Below are 20,511 nucleotides of genomic sequence, written 5' to 3'. Positions count from 1 at the left end.
AAAACTGCCTTGACTCCAGTAATTGCATACTATAGAGCGGAGTTCAATCCAATACTTACAAAACATTAAGTGTACTATCTATAGGATGCTTTGACCCTGTCCAGCTGATTACTTACATTATTTCTCTGCAAGACCTTCAGTGCTTTGTTGACATTGTTCAGAGCATGAACTCTTGTAGAGCCTTTTTCTTTTGCCTGCAAAAACAAACAATAAAACAACTTGACTGCTCAAAATCGGGAACTAGAACGCACCATCTGTAATTCAAATCTTCAAAATGACACCTGTAATTTTGCATTTTGTAAGTTTATGACAACAGTGGGAATAATTCCATACATTGTGCAGAAGCAGCTGCCCAATATGAAATATGGTCAATTGTGAAACAAGCCAGACACAAAATTGGAAGTTAATCTGGTACCATTTTCAGTGAATTAATCATCGAAACTCATATAAAGTCAGATAATGTCAGATTGTTTTTATTTTGATTAGTCTTGTCCATGGCACAATTTAGGAGCATTACTATGACAACCAAACAGATAAGCATCAATTTGTTTAATATTTATTCACAAATATATTCTCTCAGATTTTGATTATCAAACTGCTAGCCTGCCTCTCTACTCTCATGAGAACAGTGCAGACAGAAATCCCAAGCTCACAAAGTCCATCAGGAACAAAAGAAAGGATAATTAAAACATACATGTGATGTGTCACTTTAGAATTTCCAGGTAGGAAGTGAAAGCTGTTCTCTCTTTTCAAACATATATAACTCCAGTATATAGACCATGTATTAAATTTATCAGCAAAATGTTCTCATTCTCTACATCAAATCTTATTCCTTGTGATCAGCACAAACACCTACTGCTAAATAATTTCTGAATTTCAGCTAAAATTTAAATATCCAAATGAACACTACTTAAGCCATGCTTCTTGTTCCTATACCTCCTTAATAAGTGCATGGAACAAAATATAACAGTTGCATTTTAAATAGAGAATCATAGAATGATCTGGGTTGGAAGTGACTTCCAAAGGTCATCCAGTCCAACCTTCACTTCAGTAAGCAGGGTCATGCTCAGGTTGTCCAGAGCCTTGTCAAGCCTCACCCTGAATGTCTCCATGAATGGGGCCTCAACTACCTCCCCAGACAACCTGTTCCACGGTTCCACTACTCCCATGATAAAGAACTTGTTCCTAACATCCAGTCCTACTCTTCTTTAGTTTGAAGCTTAGCAAAGTGTTACTGTCTAATATAGCTCTCAGTCACTGTTTCCTCAGTTTCAAATGAAACTAAAAAATATTCAGATTCTTAAAAACAATTTCCACAGGCCCTCATCAGTGTCAGATATTAACAAACACCACCTACTACAGTTATCACCACATCAAGACTTCAACATGTTCACACACACGTACAAGTTTTTGGCCTGTAAGGCATTCCAGAAGCTCCAGAAGTCTTCGTCCATCTCGAAAATCATTAAAAAGATCTTCAACGTAACGTCTTCCAAACTGAAAGGAAACAGAGTCTTTAGTTAGTCTGAACACCAAAGCAGAGGCAGAATTTTATTGCTAAAACAAGACTAGGAACCATACATGCCAAATGGGGTGTTCCATTTCTGTAAGGCTGTATTAAATAATAAACACAAAAGGTACGATGTGAAGCGAAGCAGGAAAATCTCTTCCAACCAAACTAACAGGATTCTTCAACATACATCTGTTTTTAATGGGATTCTATTGTATGAGAGAGATTGATGCCCACCTTTTCTCAAGTACTTTTCTCATGATAAGGACCGTACATCCTTTATGCCTCTTAAAATTACACTACTGGAAAGGGAGGAGGGCAAGGGAGGTTATTGCAGGGCAAGAGAGGTCATTCTTCCCTTGTACTCAACACTGGTGAGGCCACACCTTGAGTACTGTGTCCAGTTCTGTGCTCCTCAATTCAAGAGAGATGTTGAGATACTGGAATATGTCCAGAGAAGGGCAACAATGCTGATGAGAGGCCTGGAACACAAACCCTATGAGGAGAAGCTGAGGGAGCTGGGGCTGTTTAGCCTGGAGGAGAGGAGGCTCAGGGGGGACCTAATTGCTGTCTACTACTACCTGAAGGGAGGTTGTAGCCAGGTGGGAGTTGGGCTCTTCTCCCAGACAACCAGCAACAGAACAAGGGGACACAGTCTCAAGTTGTGCTGGCGGAAGTATAAGTTGGATGTTAGGAGGAAGTTCTTCACAGAGAGAGTGATTGGCATTGGAATGGGCTAACCAGGGAGGTGGTGGAGTCACTGTCCCTGGAGATGTTCAAGCAAAGCCTCGCTGAGGCACTTAGTGCCGTGGGCTAGTCGATTGGCTAGGGCTGGGTGCTAGGTTGGACTGGATGATCTTGGAGGTCTCTTCCTGTTCGATTCTATGAATTTGTGAGAAACGGCTGCAGATGTATTAATTTACTAAATATTACTAAATCTAGAACACAAACTTGGCTTGGCAATTAAGGTGCAGTTTAAGAGAAAAAAAAATTAAAAAGGGGGAAAAGAACTTGCCTAATAAAAATAAATTACAAAACTCAGCGAAAAATGAAACATATAGAAAGAGAAATCAATTTTAAATGCCTAGCAGGGTCTCTTTCATGTGGCAAAAATAATCTTGGAATCACACAGGTAGGTCTCAGGCTTACTCTAGTGAGGATCTAAGAAACACATCTATGTGTAATGGTTTAGCACAAGGGCTAACTTGCCTGCTCCCCCAACACAAAAGTGAGGGGAAAAGTAACACATAAAACTCAGAATTGAGATAAGGAGATAAGAGTCTAATATAACATACCATAATTACAATGCATAATTGCCTTAGCTAATAATCTAACTAATATAATAGTACAATGCATAATTACCTTAGCTTATCCCATTTGCAGAAGAAGGGTGATGAAATACAGGGAAAAAAAACCCAAAGCAAAACCAAGCCAGTGCCACTCAACTCCCACCCATTGCACTGCCACACCTGCAGAAAAGAGCCAACACCAAAGAACCTGGAACCCAGAGGCAGCAACTGGAACAGGAAGCCTTCCATGTTGCAAACAACTACAAGCCCCATAATACTTTACCCCAGTTAGCACTTTCATTGTTTGAAACTGACATGACTGCAGCATGGCATGAATAATATCATCAGATTCAAATCAGTCCATGACACTATGTTAATAGGACATACTTGGAATTGCACTAAATTGAGGCCTCATCACCATAAGTGGTTAAAATGATTCACATTTTGTACATAGCATCAGAAAAGACAAAAGGAAATAGCTGGGATTTTCCCATATGTGATCTTATGTTTTGACTTATGCATGGTTCTAGGCCACGTGGGAGAGGGAGACACACCAGGCTTACACCAATGTGATGCATAATGGTCAATCAGTTTATTGAAGCTAAGCCTGATACCTATATAGTGGAGTTCAGTAGAGGGGTGTGTACTTTTGATAGGCTTACATAGGCAGAAATGGGCTGTCCACATGCACAGAGGCAGACCTAACCAACTATTCCCCTTAATCCCCCTTTGCAGCAACTTAGCCACAACATTGCTTGTTCCCAGGGCTGACCAACCTGCCCTCATTGCACAGCTCAGCTACACATAGCAGCTTCTCTGCCAGCCTCCCAAGGCTACCCCTCTGCAGCTGTGCCTCCTTATCAGTATGACCTAAGCCTGTTCAGTCACTCTGCCTGTTCTTTTCCCTTCAGTTCTGCTCAAACCACAACAATGCATCATTTTTTTAATTATAATTTAGTCCCTGTGAAACTTTGTGCACCTATAATTTTTTACATAGTTTTGCACATGTGAGAGCCATTTAGAATCACAATTTAAAACAAGGAATATTTTGTGCAGTGTCAAATAGAATCACAAATGGTTATTTTTCTAATTTAGGAAGGTTCACAGATGCTTTGATTGATTTGAGAGGAAACAGCTGTATTTTAATCTGCTAGAATCTACACCACACTGACCTACATTGCACATCTTCCACTTTCACCACATATCAGTGTAGAACTGGGAATCCATATTACACAAAAACCCCATTTGCCTTCTGTCAGCAGTTCTGTTCTGGTGCACAACTGCAACACTCATTAATGCTGGGTGGGAATTTTACCAAACATTTATCTTGTCAGAAAGTATCAATTGCTTCAGAATGTTTCTTAAACCAAGGACTAAATGAAGGATATTTTCAGTACTAGACTCTTATTTCCCTCAATCAATAAATATTTATGTGTACAGCAGGAACTTTAGTGCCATTGACTACTCTGGCATGACTCTCCCTTTATTTTGTGGCCAAAGACAATGGTATTCTGGGGTGTATTAGAAGGGGTATGGTTAATAGGTCAAGAGAGGTTCTCCCTCTGCTCTACGCTGCCCTGGAAAGGCCACATCAGTAATGCTGTAATGCTGTGTCCATTTCTGGGCTCCTTGTTTCAAGAAGGACAGAGGACAGATTGAAAGAGCTCAGCATAGAGTCACAAAGATGATGACAGGAGTGGAACACCTCTCTTACGAGGAAAGACTGAAGGAACTGGGACTCTTTACCTTGGAGAAGACTGAAGGGTGACCTCATTAATGTCTATAAATCTGTGAAAGGTAAACTTCAGAAGGACAAAGCCAGGATGTTCTCAGCGATGTCCAGTGATAGGACAAGGGGCAATGGGTGTGTTGTGAAATGGAGTTCAGGGGAATTTATGGGGAAAAACATGCAAGGCCAATTTGTAAAGAAGATTAAATGATTTATTACTAAAACACTAAAAATCCCCTCCCCAAACCTAGTTATAACTATCCCACCTAAGTTCTTGATTCGCGGTTGCAGATTAAAATAGAAAATGGCTAAAATAAAGAGAGTCTGTGATTTGAAGAGAGTTCACTTGAGTCTTGAGAGATCATGCAGTCTCTAGATAAAAAGTTCATGTCTTGTGCCTTCGTGTGAGTCACTGTCTTGTGCACAACTGGGGCCTGCAAAAGGGCTCTGCTAGCTTTCATGAGAGGGTGTAAGTTGAATCATGGGAGGTTTCGCTTTTTCACTGTGAGGGTAACAAAACATTGGACCAGGCTGCCCAGAGAGCTTGTGGAGTCTCCTTTTCTGGAGACATTCAAAACCCACCTGGATGCATTCATGTGTGATCTGTTCTAGGTGTCTGCTCTGGCAGGAGTGTTGGGCTCAACAGTCTTTTGAGGTCCCTTTCATCTCCTAGCACACTGTGATTCTGTGATTCTCTGCTCTTCTTAAGAAAGAGCTTCTTTTCAATCCCTCCATTTTTTGGTAAGGGCTGTTTTGCACCATGGGAGAAGCAAACCCAAAACATCACTTTCTACAGCAGTAGGAAGCTTTGCTTTTTAGCCAGTTTTCATGCACTGCACAACCCCTTCCAGCTAAGTTAATTTCTAACTCAACACATGTTCTGCCCAAAATACCTGAAAACCAGTACTGAATAGATTCACATATAATTCAGTCAGTCTGCTCAACCTCTTGAATTATCTGTTTAACTATTACCAATCAGCAATTCTATTTTCTGCCTTCCATTGCATATCAAATATTTTTGATAAAATGCTTTCAAGTTACAGCATGAACAATCTTGTGCCACTGAGAAGCAAGTCATGAATGGCATTTGTGATGTTGTCTATGACTTAATCTGTACAGCACAAACTTAAAATTAAAACTTATGACTAAATCAGAGAGATTGCATTTGGTTCCCTAATCCTGCAGAACAAAAGTCATTTTTTTGCAGAGGGGAAATGCAAGAGGGAACATTTTTCCAAGGGAACACTTTAACATTCTTTAGAAAGTTGAAGTGATCAATAGACCCTTCTGTAACACTATGCTGTGCCCATAATTTTACTGAATCACTCCAGGAATATGAGCACAATGACATTTTGATAATAGAATATAATTGTATTGCTTTGTATCATAAGGAAAAAATAGAACCAGCCTTCATAACTGTGTCTGTCCTTCTTCCTTTTTTTGTGGCATTAAAGTTATTAATAAAGTTTAGGTTGAAATCCTTGTAGGACAGCCAAAAATTCTGCTAATACAGGGTTGTTTTGGTTTAAATGCTTTCAGAAAGAAAACAAGCACACATCATGGTACTATCCCCAGCAGGACACACTAGTTATAAATGTATTGCCTTTCATTAATCAGCAATAAAAAGTTCCTTAGGATGTCCTGTACTACTGTCATGCATGTAATCCTTAACCCAAAGAAGGTTTTTATTTTTCTGGCAAAAGACTAATTAAGTCTTCTTGTTCAAATAGTGTGAATGTCTCCACTGGACAACATTGCAGTAAGCCTTCAGGAAAAAAAGGGCTCAAACATGCATCAAATAAATCCATTGTATTGTTAGAAAGCATCTGTTAAGATATATGAAGCTTTGAAAACAATGAAAAAACTCCAAGTTCTTTATGATTTTTTTTCTTGACAATTAACATATTTAAAACATAGGTTGTGACCTACAGCAACAGCTTTTTACCTACAGAAAGATGAAAATGTTCAGAAGAACCTCTTGTGTTGTTTGTCTGCATGTTGACTTGTTACTTCCCTTGTATTACAGACTTACCCAAAAATCACAGAATTACAGAACTGTCAGGGGTGGAAGTGACCTCAAGAATCATCTACTTCCAATCCCCCTGCCATGGGCAGGGACACCTCACACTAAATCAGGTTGCCCAGAGCCACATCCAGCCTGGCCTTAAAAGCCTCCAGGGCTTCCACTACTTCCCTGGGCAACCTGTTCCAGCATCTCACCACCCTTATGGTGAAGAACTTCTTCCTAATATCCAATCTGAATATACTCCTAGTTTTGCTCCATTCCCCCTAGTCCTATCACTACCTGACATCTTAAAACGTGCCTCACCAGCTTTCTTGTAGGCCCCTTTCAGATGCTGGAAGGCCACAATAAGGTCTCCTTGGAGATTTCTCTTCTCCAAACTGAACAACCCCAATCATATTTTTAAAAATGCCCCAAACAGCCACATGCTCAATTGTTGGTTTACACTTAGTTTTAATTCTTTAAAACCATAATGATGGAGAAACAAAAGAGAGTACAGGACAGAGGGAAGACTGAAAATAATGAATGGGAAGCATAAGGCAAATTTTCATAGGTGTAGTATTGATTTCCCAACTGGTTGTATGACTGACAGCAATATGAAACTGGAGACAACTGCATGATCCTATCCAATATATGTACTATATTAGTCAAATTAATCAGGAAAGTAACTATCATCTCTTTGTCCCTTACTTGCTTATTTCAGACTGAAAGACAATTAATAGAGGGGTTTGTGCCACTGCACGCAAAGATGAAAAGGACAAAGAAAGAGTGAAAGAAACAAACAAAATACAGAATAAAGAAAAAAGATAATAAGTGTAAAACTGAAATAAAGTAAAATAAAATGAAATAAAATAATAACTAAGCAGCCTTACTTTCTAGTCATAAGACCAACCAAAGAAAAATCTAAGACAGCAATTTGTTCATTTCTTTATGATTAGAAGCACTCTGGGGATTTAAGTACATGGCAGTTTTAAGTACTATTCTAACTTACTGTCTTAGATAAAGGTCAAAGCAGACAATTCTATCAGTTTAGCTGATATGGCTGCTGTCTGCAACAGCTGGTATTTATGTAACATAAGGGGACCTGAAGGAAATCCAAAGGATTTATTTTGAAAGAAAATCACCCCAAAATGTGATAAAGAAGTGAAGATAAGATTCTTATTTTATAATGGATTAAATTAACCCTCCAATTTAGATAAGGACTGGGGGAAGGAATGCACAAAGTACATTCAAATGGAAATAAAAAACATCCTGTGAAGACCGCGGTCATTAGCACAAGTTTTAGTTGTGGGATTATGGAGTAATGCACAGTTAATATATTAGGAAAATAGGAACTCACAGCAGAGTCTCCTCCCAACTGTTACAAGGGAGTGAAGCATAGAGTATTCCATATACTAATTAAATGATACACGTTCTAGAATATGACTCAGACTGAAATAATATCTAAAGTGTTATTAGTTATTATTCAAACTCAGAACCAATCTTAAGTCAAAGAACATTACCTAAAAAGATGGATAAGGAAGAAAAGAGAAAATTAGGTAAAAGACTGAAAATGAGTGGAGACAGACAGATCATGGAATCATAGAATCAACCAGGTTGGAAGAGACCTCCAAGATCATCCACTCCAACCTAGCAACTGGCCCTAGCCAATCAACTAGACCATGGCACTAAGTGCCTCAGCCAGGCTTTTCTGGAACACCTCCAGGGACAGCAACTCCACCACCTCCCTGGGCAGCCCATTCCAATGCTAATCACTCTCTCTGCCAACAACTTCCTCCTAACATCCAGCCTATACTTCCCCCAGCACAAATTGAGACTGTGTCCCCTTGTTCTATTGCTGGTTGCCTGGGAGAAGAGACCAATCCCCACCTGGCTACAACCTCCCTTCAGGTAGTTGTAGACAGCAATGAGGTCCCCCCTGAGCCTCCTCTTCTCCAGGCTAAACAATCCCAGCTCCCTCAGCCTCTCCTCGTAGGGTTTGTGTTCCAGGCCCTTCACCAGTTTCATTGCCCTTCTCTGGACACGTTCCAGCACCTCAACATCTCTCTTCAATTGATGGTCCCAGACCTGGACACAGTACTCAAAGTGTGGCCTGATTTTTTTTGTTGTTGTTGTGATCATATTTAGAAATCCTAAAACATCAGGCTCCATCCTATTCATCTCACTACCATCTACTTTCAATGTCATTCCTGTCATTCTTGCCAAAGAATCTATATTAGATCTGATTTTCTCTATGTAAATTTAAGAAGTGAATCTTATCAAACAAATGAATTATTTAATCAGCTCTTTCATCAGATACATTATGGAGGAAGTCAATATTGTGGAGAAATATGACATGAAAAGCCAGTATTCCATGAAAAGACCTCTGTTCAGAGCTCCACAAAAGCCAGTGATTGTGAAGGCAGCACAGGACAGAACATCAAACAGCTGTCCAGAGATGGTACAAAGACATTCTTTCATGAACATTGCCTCTCCTATTGCCCACTGCTCAAGAATCATGAGTCAAACTCAAAAAAACCCATCTGATTAGCATAAAACTGTTACTAGATATTCTGGTTTAGAATAAATTAGTATTAGCAAATGCTATACTAGGGGAAAACTGAACCAAGGGAAAGGCAACAGCAGTAGGAAACTGTTGGGAAAGGAAAGAAGGAAATAGGATTAAAAATAAGATATATATAGCTGTCCAAATAGTATCATCCAAATTAGATTCTACATCTTAAAATTCCTCCCACAAGCAAAAAGGACTTCCATTTCTTTAGGACACAGAAGTCCTTCAGACTCCTGGGGCAGAAAAACAATGCGACCTTAGCTTAGGACAAGACCTGTTTCTCCAGGAAGGACAGGAAACTCAGGCTGCAGAGGCTGGAAGGGAGCTGTATTGCAACTCATCTGTACCCTCAGCACGCTGAGCTATGGGACAAAGAAACAGAGGTCTCCTGCAGTTTGCCTGGGACCCGAAGCTGATGACTGATTACTAAACAATAAAAAGACAGGACGCAATCCACAAAAGCAGAAGAATATAAGCCATGAGTCTTCATGCAACTTTTAAAAACAATTGTCTCAAGTTCCTTTTATAAATCTGTAAATTTTGATGAATAGACATCAGTAAGAAATAAAAACTTGCTTGGCTTACAGATGTTACTTCCTAAGACTTTAAATAATAAGGTGTTTCTTGCAGTCAAAAAATTTGATGCCTCACTCTGTGAAACAATAAGGAAAAGCCACTGAACTAATCTCAATAGATCTTTTAAGTCAGTTTTAATAAAAGAAGGATTATTAGTACTTGCTCTTGCTTTCCTAAATTTATTAAAGGTTGAATTTCTCTCCCTGACATACTCGTGTCTCATTTGTTCATCTCTGCTGGGAAGTTCCATGAAAGTGAGTGACATTTTCTTTCATTGATTCTGGATTACTATTACAGCAGCAAAAGATATTGTCCCAGTCATAGCAGAAGAAAGACTCACAAGGCATATTTTAATTAGATCCCAGCTTTACTGACTCATGGGAAGCACTGAGTAATACCACACAAGCCATCTTTCCTCCCTTCATCCTTTGCACCTGTTAAAACACAGAGGCATCCATTCTGCTGCAGGTGAAAGTCTATGCTGGCCATCTGGATGTCAAACATGGCACAAAGGTTTTGCCTCTCTACTGTCAGAGCTCCATTCTCTTTCCCACTTTTTGTGGTAGATACATGATGGTTTTTTTTGCAGTCTAACTTCAGATTGCAAGGAATTACAAAGAGAAGTAACTGATGATGGTGGTATTTTAAAGATTACTACTACTATACAAGTGAGAGGAAGATGTAAAACCCTTCCCTGAAGGTATCACACTCTTCTCACAATGAACCAAAACTTACCATTTCAACAAGGTAGCTACCAACAATACCTGCAGCTGTCCCAGAACACCCAATTCTACCCTTAAAGATGGATCTAAGGGCAAGTCTTAGTAATTGTCTGAAGGTAATTCATGCTTGAGGGACAGGACCCTCATGGAACTTTTGCTAAGTTGTTCTAAAAGCATATTTTCCCTGCACCTCGAGTAGTCACTCTTCTCTTCTAGTATCATTGCAGAGAAGGATACTCACACACTCCTATGTTTCTGAAGAGCAACTTGTTATTTCCATTTAAAAATAAATCAGAAAATCCTTGTACATATACATATCCAGAACAAAAACACAGTCACAGCTGGGACTGATTTTCTCAGTGCTCAGTCAATTGGTGCTAAACTAAATATAAACCAAAGATGAAACACACTTTTCATGGTAACTCATACCTCATCTTTCGTTTACCCTCACCTAGTTCTTACACAAGGACAGAGGTGGAGAATGTTCTGATGTCAAAGAAGTAGATAATAAACACATGAAGAGCAGTCTCAGCATGTACTCTAGCTATTGCATAAGCTCTACAAATAATCTGTAGTATCTTCTCAGTACACTTTACTGCTCCCTTTTTGAAGCCAGTATAAAAGGCCTTCTGAGATTCAATATGGAGAATTACTTTCTTTGCAGATTCTTCTAATTCACCTTTCATTTGCTGAATTCTCTAAGATGAATTATGTGACAATTAAAATATTGGAAGTCTCATCATGCACACCAGAACTTTCTAAAGTTATGCTGAAATGCTCTCCATCCTTGGGATCACCAAAATTCATGAAGTTGTATTCTTTTATCCCTTCTGAATGTAAAGGGAGCCTAATATTTATTAATCAGACACATGATAGATCAAAACTGAAATCCAAAATATTTATCATCTATCCTATTTTCATATAAAATATCCTCATAAGCTTTGTGCAGTACAACTGGAATTCATTTTATTACACATTCTATTTGAGTTATTAATGCCATTTGAAAATGAGAATTTTAAATAATCACATCACTAACCAGATTATTATTTCCAGACTTGATAAATTGTATTTTTCATAAGAATGAAACAAAATTAAGTGTAGGTATTAATTGTAATGACATGATTCTATTAAAAAAAAGCTAAAGATCTGTTTGGAACAATGAAGAAAGTGAAAAGTGTTCAAGAAAAGACTGGATGGGGCACTTTAGTGCCATGGTCTAGTTGATTGGATAGGGCTGGGTGCTAGGTTGGACTGGATGAGCTTGGAGGTCTCTTCCAACATATTTGATTCTATGATTTGCCATTGGAATGGGCTGCCCAGGGAGGTGGTGGAGTCACTGTCCCTGGAAGTGTTAAAAAACAAGGAGTGGATGAGGCACTCAGTGCCATGGTCTAGTTGATTGGACAGCACTGAGTGACAGGCTGGACTGGATGAACTTGGAGGTCTCTTCCAACCCAGTTGATTCGATGAATGAAATAAAACCTACAGATACAATTTCCAATAGGGGCAGAGAAAATAATTATATTAACAGCAGCTTTTTTAGCAGCACTGAATTATACATTTCAAAATGGTATATAAACCATAATACCAACTGCTAGAAAGAAAACATCATTTCAGTAATCTAAATGTTATTTTTCCAAAGGACAATTATTTCCGTAGAAGAAAATACCTTACAAACCCTTGATGTTTTCACTCTATGCAGACCATAACTACACAAATCAAAGCATTTGTCACCCTTTTCTGAACACATTCCAGTATCTCAACATCTCTCTTGAATTGAGGGGCCCAGATCTGGACACAGTACTCAAGGTGTGGCCTGACCATTGTTGAGTACAGGGGAAGAATAACCTCCCTTGTCCTGCTGGCCACACAGTTCCTGTTACAGGCCAGGATGACAAAGAAGGGGAAAAAAAGAAAATAAAAAAGAAAGAAAGAAAAAGAATGTGAAAGAACTTTCAAGGATTAGAGAAAAAGAAAAAACAAACTATTAAACTATTAAATATTCAATATTAGATATTAAAATGATGCTCAGTAACTGCATCACTTCTGCATTTATTTGTCCAGTAAATCTTACACCAAGGTTCTATTTGGCAAGCATTGGATGTACAGTGCTGATATTTACTACATTTCTTTTCAACAATATAAGAATTAGAGAAATACATGAAAGGAATCTGACAGCTACTTTCTTTTCACCAGTTTAATCCAGCCAGCCAATGTCACGGAAGCATTTCTTATTGTGCAGTATATTGCTATTCAAGGTCATTAAGAACTGCATGACTGGCAACAGAATCAAAATAAACCTCTTGGATGTGGGTATGAACATACACTCCGCAAGCTCCTAAGAGGTTTGAAGGATGAGTCATGAATTCAGAGTAAGAGATAGGGATTTTGACAGTGCAGCTAGCTTCATGCAATCTAGTAACTGTCTGCAATGAGAATCTTGTTTGAAAGTATGCATATAATTATGCTTCCCACCTCTGCAAGGAAAAATATAAGGAAGAAAAGGACAATGAACTAACAACTAGTTTTATTTATAGTGTTATCACAGCTGTGACTTGAAATAAAGATTGAATGTTAATTATATTTGTCTGTTTCACAACATTGGTATTTTTTTAATGCATGGCATGTAGGTATTTTTGAGCTTAGAGTGATTAGAGTTTTGAAATAGCATTTTTAAACAGTGAGTGAGAGATGCAAAGATGAAAATTCAGGGGGTTTTGAAAGGAAGTCAGTCCACTTTCTATTGGAGTAGCATTAACTGTATGCAGCAGATATCAAGTGAAAAAAGGTTTTGGCTGAAATTCACATTCAAGGACGCATCAATTCCATGGCAGGTTGTTTACACGAACATTTATTACTCAGGTAATTTATTTTTCTACAGGTGGCTATTAGAATGCAGAAGAAAGGGAATGTTTTCAATCTTGATTAAAATCACAAGCATCCAAGGCATCAGGAGGCATTCCTGCCCACATGTGCTAGTTTGAAGCTAGCTAGAATGTTTTGGTGAGAAGAACTAGATTACAGGCTGTGAAACAGAAACAAGGGTGATGTCTACTTCACTCATAGGCTTGCTGAGATGTATAAGAACAAGAATCCAAACATAGATAAGGCACTTCTGCTTGGGAGGTCTGGACTGCATTTCTCCCTCTAGCCTCTCTACCACTTCTCTGATTAATCCACTTTGAGTCCTAACCCCCTGGCCAAAGCTCCATTCTTCCTTGGGACTGGGGTGAGGTTCTTGCTGACCAAGATGCAAAAGAAGCAGTTTGACTCAAATGGCTCATGGATCTGACAGCTCCACTTCTGTGACTGCAAAGTGGTGGCACTGTACATTGCAGCTGATTTTGACTTCCTTTGTGAAGTCAGCTTCCCCAAAGCACTGAAGAATGGGTTTGGTTAGAAGTCTTTGAGGAGGAGGGAATCTTTTAGTCCACAGTGAAGTTAAGTCTCCTCTGATGGACACAAACCACCAGTGAAATGTTCAGTTGAATTACCTGAGAATTGGCTTTGTCAGCATTGGCCACATGGGGAATTCTGATCATTAAACCTAATGTTCTTACTTCTGCATCCTAAATTTTCAGTTCTTGCTACTTCAAGTAAGGAAAATGTCTACAGTTATCAGGATCAACACAGCAATTTGACATGTTTCAGAGTGCTCCTAAATTGGATCAACTGAGTAGACCTAAGTCATTCTAACAAGTCATGCAGTTTGCTTGATTTGGCTTTGTCTGTGGAGGAAGGAGGAAAGACAAATGTTCTAGTACATCTTGCCATGCTTCTATTCCCACTCAGTCTTTTATAGATATATATTGACTTCTTTTTTTTCACTGTAACATCTAACTGCTATTTAAATTTAAGAACAACAATAACAAAACTCAAACTCCAAACAAAACCCAACCCTCTCAAAAATACAACAAAACAACCCAAACAAAAAAACAAACCCAAGGCAAGCTGAAAGGAAAGAGAAGTTAATTAACTTACTTATTCTGTCTTCACCAGTGAGACAAGAACAAACACATTTTGTAGCCAAAGCAAAAACCAAACCCTTAATGCACCAGAGGTAGCATTGCTTTAAAACATTTTTTTCCAACATATTTCCACTGACTCAGATGAACCTTTGGTACTGACATACAAGTGGATGAATCATCTCCCTTTCTAAAGAGTCAGAAACATTTAGTCAGTTACTGCATTTTCTGGTACATGCACATAGTCACTCTCTGTCATCTTGCTACAAGGAATAGTTAAATCAAGCATATATTTGCTTTCGATACTGTGATTTAAAGCTGTACCAGTGGCAAAACCATGTAATCACATCTGAACCTGGTAAAAAGGAAAGGTCATTATTTACTTATTCAGAAGGGAGGTTATTCCATAAACTTCAGAGGGACACTCTTGCTCTTGCTGTCCTGTGACAAAGCCCAGCTTAGCAGAAGGATTTACTGCATACATGTAACAACCAAGAACTGTTCTGAGAGTTTCCCTATACCTCCTACACTTACTCCACCTTTCCACATCTGGAGAAGCCAAGCATAACTTAACAGACACTGAATATTCATCCATAGATGCTACACAACTAAGACAGCTAACAGTCCATTGTTTAGCTTAAGGGTCCTATGCAAGAAAAAGTTCATGATAAAAATGTAATTGATTTTTCATTAAGAAAACAAAAAACAGTTACTTGAAAATACAATTTCCAGTTGAACTACCTCTCAAAATTAGTAGTCTGCTGTAGAGGCCATTGTCTATATGTAAATTTTTCAAGATATTCAAAAGGAAGTTATACAAAGAAAAATCAGCACATGAACAGTATTTGAAAGGGGACAGCAGAACATATAAGACAGTGAAACAGCAGCAAATCAGGACATACAAAAACAGCTTCAAGTTTGCATGTATGATAGTCTGATAGCCTGTCAACAACAGGCTCCACAGGACAAGCTGCATGTGTAGCACCACCATTACTTGAGAATGTGGTACCCTGTACTAATTTGAAGCTAGCTAGAATGTTTTGGTGAGGAGGATTAGATAACAGTGCTGATGTCTACTTCACTCATAAGCTTGCTGAGAAGTACCAGAACAAGAATCCAAACATAGATAAGGCACTTCTTCTGCTTGGGAGCTCTGAGCTGCATTTCTCTCTCTAGCCTCTCTGCCGTCTCTCTGATTAATCCACTTTGCTTCCTAACCCCCTGGCTGAACCTCCATTCTTCCTTGGGACTGGGGTAAGGCTGACAGCAGTGGGAGAAGGTGTAAGGGTGGTTGGGAGCCCCTCCTGGGGACTCAGGTTTCTGGGAAGGGTGTTGTGTTATTACCTTTTACCTTGTCTATTTCTGTACATAACTGTCTATACTGTAAATATCTGCTTGTACATTCTGCTAGCTGTAAATATAAGCTTCACTCAGATTTCCAGAGCTGGCTATGTCTAGTCTGGGTGACTTCCTGTAGGATCACAGGCTGTTAATGTAGAACAATGTTCAATCATGGATCAGTGGCAGCACAAGCCTTGGGCAAACTGTCTGAGTCAGTGTGATCCTGAACATTGTGCAAGAGAAAAGAATGAGAATTTGCAGATTAAAAGAAGCAAGGAAACAGGACCTTGTTATCTGATGAATATGCCAAGACTGTTGCTCCACGGGAACCAAATGTGGCAGACAGATTATAGATTAGAAGAAAAGATGATTTTTCATGTGATAAAATGACCAATCAATAGGTAAAAGCTTTAAGCCTTCTGATAGTATATATATCCCTGTATGTTGCCTAATAAAATCAGAACTTAGCTTGCATCAAGCTGTCTGCCCGTCCCTTCACTGCAGCAATTTCCAAACTGTGTGGAGGGGGGAGGCAGATAACACCCAAACCATCACATACCCCTGCTCTCAGTGACTGCTTTTCCCTTACTGCAGGACAGAGCAGTCCAATACTCCTCATTTCATAGCCACTCTGCTTTTTAACCTACACCAGTGCTGAGGTTAAATTTGGTTTTCACATTACCAGATGACATATGATGCCTGTAACTCTAGCACTCAAATTTTCATCTTTATTCTCCCCACATCAGTACCAACTGTCATCTGGTGTGCTCGAGAGATGAGGAACAAGAAAAAAGACATTTAATTTGTTTTGTTTGGGGTATTTTTGGTTGTTTGTCTGTTTTGGGGGGGGTGTTGGGGTTTGCCTTTTTTTTTTTTGGTTGGATTTGTGTGTTTGTTTTTTTTTGTTTGTTTGTTTTGTTTTGATTTTTTTTTCTGGTGGTGGTTGGTTGATTGTTTATTTGTTTTCTCTTGGGGATGCTCCTACTAAAAATAATGCAATTTTTTGCAGGTGACACATACCTGTCATAGGTTCACTTGGATCTGCTGATGTGAATATTCAATACTGTGCCATCACCATGCCAGCTCCCAACTGAAAATGCTGGCTGGAGCAAAGTATCGTGGGGCTTGAAGTTTAGATTGCAACCTGAGAAGCTTCCTGTTCCAGTTGCTGCTTCTGGTGTCCAGTTTTTGGACTGCAGGCTCTTCCACTGTGCTGACTATTGCGTTCTTGGGTGGGGAGGGGGGGAACCATTTCATTGCTGCTTTCTGCTGTTGCTACTGTTCTTGCTAAGGTAACTGAATAGTGTATGATCTCAGTATGACCTCAGTAAACTCTATCTCAACCCAGCAGGGTTTTTTTGTGTTACTTTCTTTCACATCCATGTGTGGCACAGGGAGTTTGTGAAAGCAGACAGTGTGTGTGATGGGGAGTTTGTGAAAGCAGACTGTCTTACAAAGTATAATACACTATGCTGGGGTTTTTTATATAGAAAAAGAATGTAAATTTTCATTTTTTCCTTCTCACTGTCCACAACTCACACTACATAACTCTTCATATGGAAAATATATGTGGAAAGAGCAGCTCACAGTATTACAAGATATTCTGACCAGCTATTGGATTGGTATTTTTTAATCAATGTTACAATTCTGTACATTATTTTCTGCAAAAACACTTCACATAATGGTTTTGTTTAACATAATAAATTGCTTTGTTCTAGCTACCATCAGGTACCATGCATGCATACCTCAAATCTCCACAACTCATGATGGGAACTCAGTGAAAAAAAAAAAGGCATATGCTGCTCTGTTAATGTCTGGCAATAAATTATCCAGATTCTAAAGGAATTTATGCATCAACTTGCACTTGTGAATCTGGATCCCTGTGTATAATTAATAAAAATAACAATATGGTATCACAAAGAATAAGGACAATAATAAGAGGCTTCTGTTTGCATTTTAGGTGTTGGTTTTGTGTTACGTAATAGCTTTTGAATGGCATAAAAAACCTCTGCCTGTTTTTGTCAGACTTTCAAGGTCTGGATGTGTTCCTCTGTGATCTGTGCTAAATTGTGTGGTCCTGCTCTGGCAGGGAGGGTGGACTCTGTAATCTCCTTGGATCTTCCAACCCCTAATATCCTGTGATCATGGCTACCCTCTTTGTCTTGCCTATGTGAGGTTTGTAACAGTTGAATCCAAAGAGCCTGCAAGGTCACACAGCATTTACATTAGGATTAAAGCAAAAGGAGACATAAGGTCTGATTCAGCATATGCTTCATGGAATTACTGAGCCTTCAGAAGGCAGCTATGCCAATGTCATCACAATACAAGGATCATGTATGTATGAACATGATGTAAATAATACTGAGAGAAAGCAAGGTGACACAACGCACAGATCTATACAGTTCATGAAGTTTAACCTGAGTTGCTGCTACGCAGGATACTCAGATACTCAGTTTCCAGTCCAGATCTGCACTAATTAGGAAGTGTTATTTTCTGTAGAATGTAGGCTTGCTCCAGCAACTGCCTGACATTAATTATTCTTTAAGTGCTGGAATTTAAATAAAATAAAAAAATAAATAATTCAAGACAAACCAAAAAAAGTAAAAAATGTATGAACAATTCTGGTTAGTGTCACACAGTGTTAAATCAATGAGGATTACAATGAGCCTTTATTCAGAGGTTGTCACAAAGTCAACAACTGTTTTGCTGGAGTTCATTCCTGTTTCCCAAATGTATTGTTACTCTTAAAGCAAGTTATGAGAATTTTAGCTATTTTACTCCTACTGAATGATTTAAGTCTGCAAGAACAACAGAGATTGTGATCTGGGGACAAATGTAATCTTCAGATTTTCAGCTTCCCTGGAATAGAAACAAATTTTGTGCAGCTTTTGGAGTATTTACAGTAGTTTTGATGATTTTGTTGAGCATTGTGGTGCTTACAGGTTAAAGCTCTTACATGGGGCCATGCTTCTTAATAGACCTGTAGCAAGAGAAGAATGTGTACTGGTTTGAAACTAAAAGAGGGATGACTTAGGCTAAATATAAGATTTTTTTTTTTCCATTAAAGTGGTGAAACAAGGGAACAAGTTGCCAGAGAGGTGATGGGTGCTGCATTCCTGGAAACAATCAAGGTCAGGTTGTATGAGGCTCTCAGCAAACTGATCTAGTGAAAGGTGCTGATGCTTATTGCAGGGGGCATTGGACTAGATGACCTTTAAAGGTCCCTTCCCACACAAACCATGCTATGTTTCTACACCACTGGAACGGTCTGAATAGAAGTCTTATCCTAAAGGGAGACTCCAAGATGAAACCTTCAGCAGGCTACACTGTTTGAAAATAGTTTGCAATTTGTCCCTATGTACCCATAGATGAGTGTTTGGGGAAGAAGGCTGAATAGATGTATTTAGCTGCAGCTCAGGGAGAAAAGGAGAGTTTATAGTCATTGGAAGAAGTGCCAAGCCACTCAGGAGGACCACAAAGCTGTTATAGTAAAGAGTGAGAGGACTGAGGAAAAGGCTGAGGTACTCAATCCCTTCTTTGCCTCAGCCTTTAGTGGTAAGACCAGTTGTTCACTGGGGACTCTGGCCCCTGAGCTGGAAGATAGGCATGGAGTGCAGAATGAAGCCCCCATAATCCAAGAGGAGATGATTAGTGACCTGCTGCACCACTTATACACAGACAAGTCTATGGAGCTGGATGGCATACACACAAGAGTATTGAGAGAACTTCACTTTCCATCATTTACCAACAGTCCTGCCTAACTTTGGTGGTCCCAGATGACTGGAGATTGGCAAATGCATTGCCCATCTGCAAGAAGTGCCAGAAGGAGGACCCAGGGAACTACAGACCTATCAGTCTGACCTCAGTGCCAGGGAAGGCCATGGAGCAGGCTGTCTTGAGATGTGTTGACATGCAGGCCACCCAGGTGACAAGGCCCAGCCAGGCTTGTGTTCATGAAAAGCAGGTCCTGCTTCACAAACTTGACTTCCTTCTACAACAAGGTGACCTGCTTAGCGTAAGACAGAAAGGCTATGGATGTCTGTTATATGGACTTTAGTAATGTTGATACTGTCTCCCAAGGCATCCTCCTGGAGAAACTGTCTGCTCGTAGCTTTGATGGGTGGATGCCTCTCTGGCTGAAAAAATGGCTGGACAGCCAGGCCCAAAGAATGGTGGTGAAAGGAATTAAGTCCAATTGGTGACTGGTCACAAGTGGTGTTACCCTGGACTCAGTTTTAGGGCGAGTCTTGTTTAATATCTTTATCAGTGACCTGGATGAGGAGAGTGGATGCACCCTCAGTAAGTTTGCAGATAACACCAAACTGGGGGAGCGTGATGAGCTGCTCAAAAGTGAGAAGGCTCTGCAGAGAGGTGTAACAGCCTAGATTTATGGAAGGTCAGTTTAACGAGGTTTAACACGGCCAAGTGTCAAGTCCTGCACTTGGGCCACAGCAGTCCCATGTAAAGTGGCAAGCTTGGTGCTGAGTGGCTGGAAAGCTTCCTGATTGCCAGTTGAACATGAACAAAAAGGGTGCTCAGCTGACCAAGAAGGCAAACAGCATCCTGGGCTATATCAGGAACAGTGTGGCCAGCGGAAGTAGGGAAGTCATCATGCCTCTGTACATGCCTTCTTTATCAATAGAGTGGCCAGGCACTGGAATAAGTTAACCATGGAGGTGGTAGAGTTGCTGTCCCTGGAGGTGTTGTTACCTTTCGAGTATCTTAAGGGGGCCTACAAGAAAGCTGGGGAGGGACGTCTTCGGAAGTCAGACAGTGATAGGACTAGGGGAATGGAACAAAGCTAG

General features: G+C 39.6%; 1 protein-coding gene across 18 annotated transcripts in view; it reads right to left on the bottom strand.

The window, feature by feature from the left end:
• The window catches only part of DMD (dystrophin), a 1,274,903-nt gene that overhangs the window by 875,528 nt on the left and 378,864 nt on the right, over nt 1-20,511 (bottom strand). For all 18 annotated transcript variants that reach the window (XM_064151948.1, XM_064151957.1, XM_064151959.1 and 15 more), the window contains exons 3-4: nt 1,405-1,497; nt 117-194 (exon numbers count right to left, since the gene is read on the bottom strand). In XM_064151948.1, the coding sequence (XP_064008018.1) occupies nt 117-194; nt 1,405-1,497 (171 nt within the window). The remainder of the gene's footprint in view (nt 1-116; nt 195-1,404; nt 1,498-20,511) is intronic.

Source organism: Pogoniulus pusillus, chromosome 12 (assembly GCF_015220805.1).
Source record: "Pogoniulus pusillus isolate bPogPus1 chromosome 12, bPogPus1.pri, whole genome shotgun sequence".
NCBI lineage: Eukaryota > Metazoa > Chordata > Aves > Piciformes > Lybiidae > Pogoniulus > Pogoniulus pusillus.
This window is presented reverse-complemented; position numbering and strand designations above follow the sequence as displayed.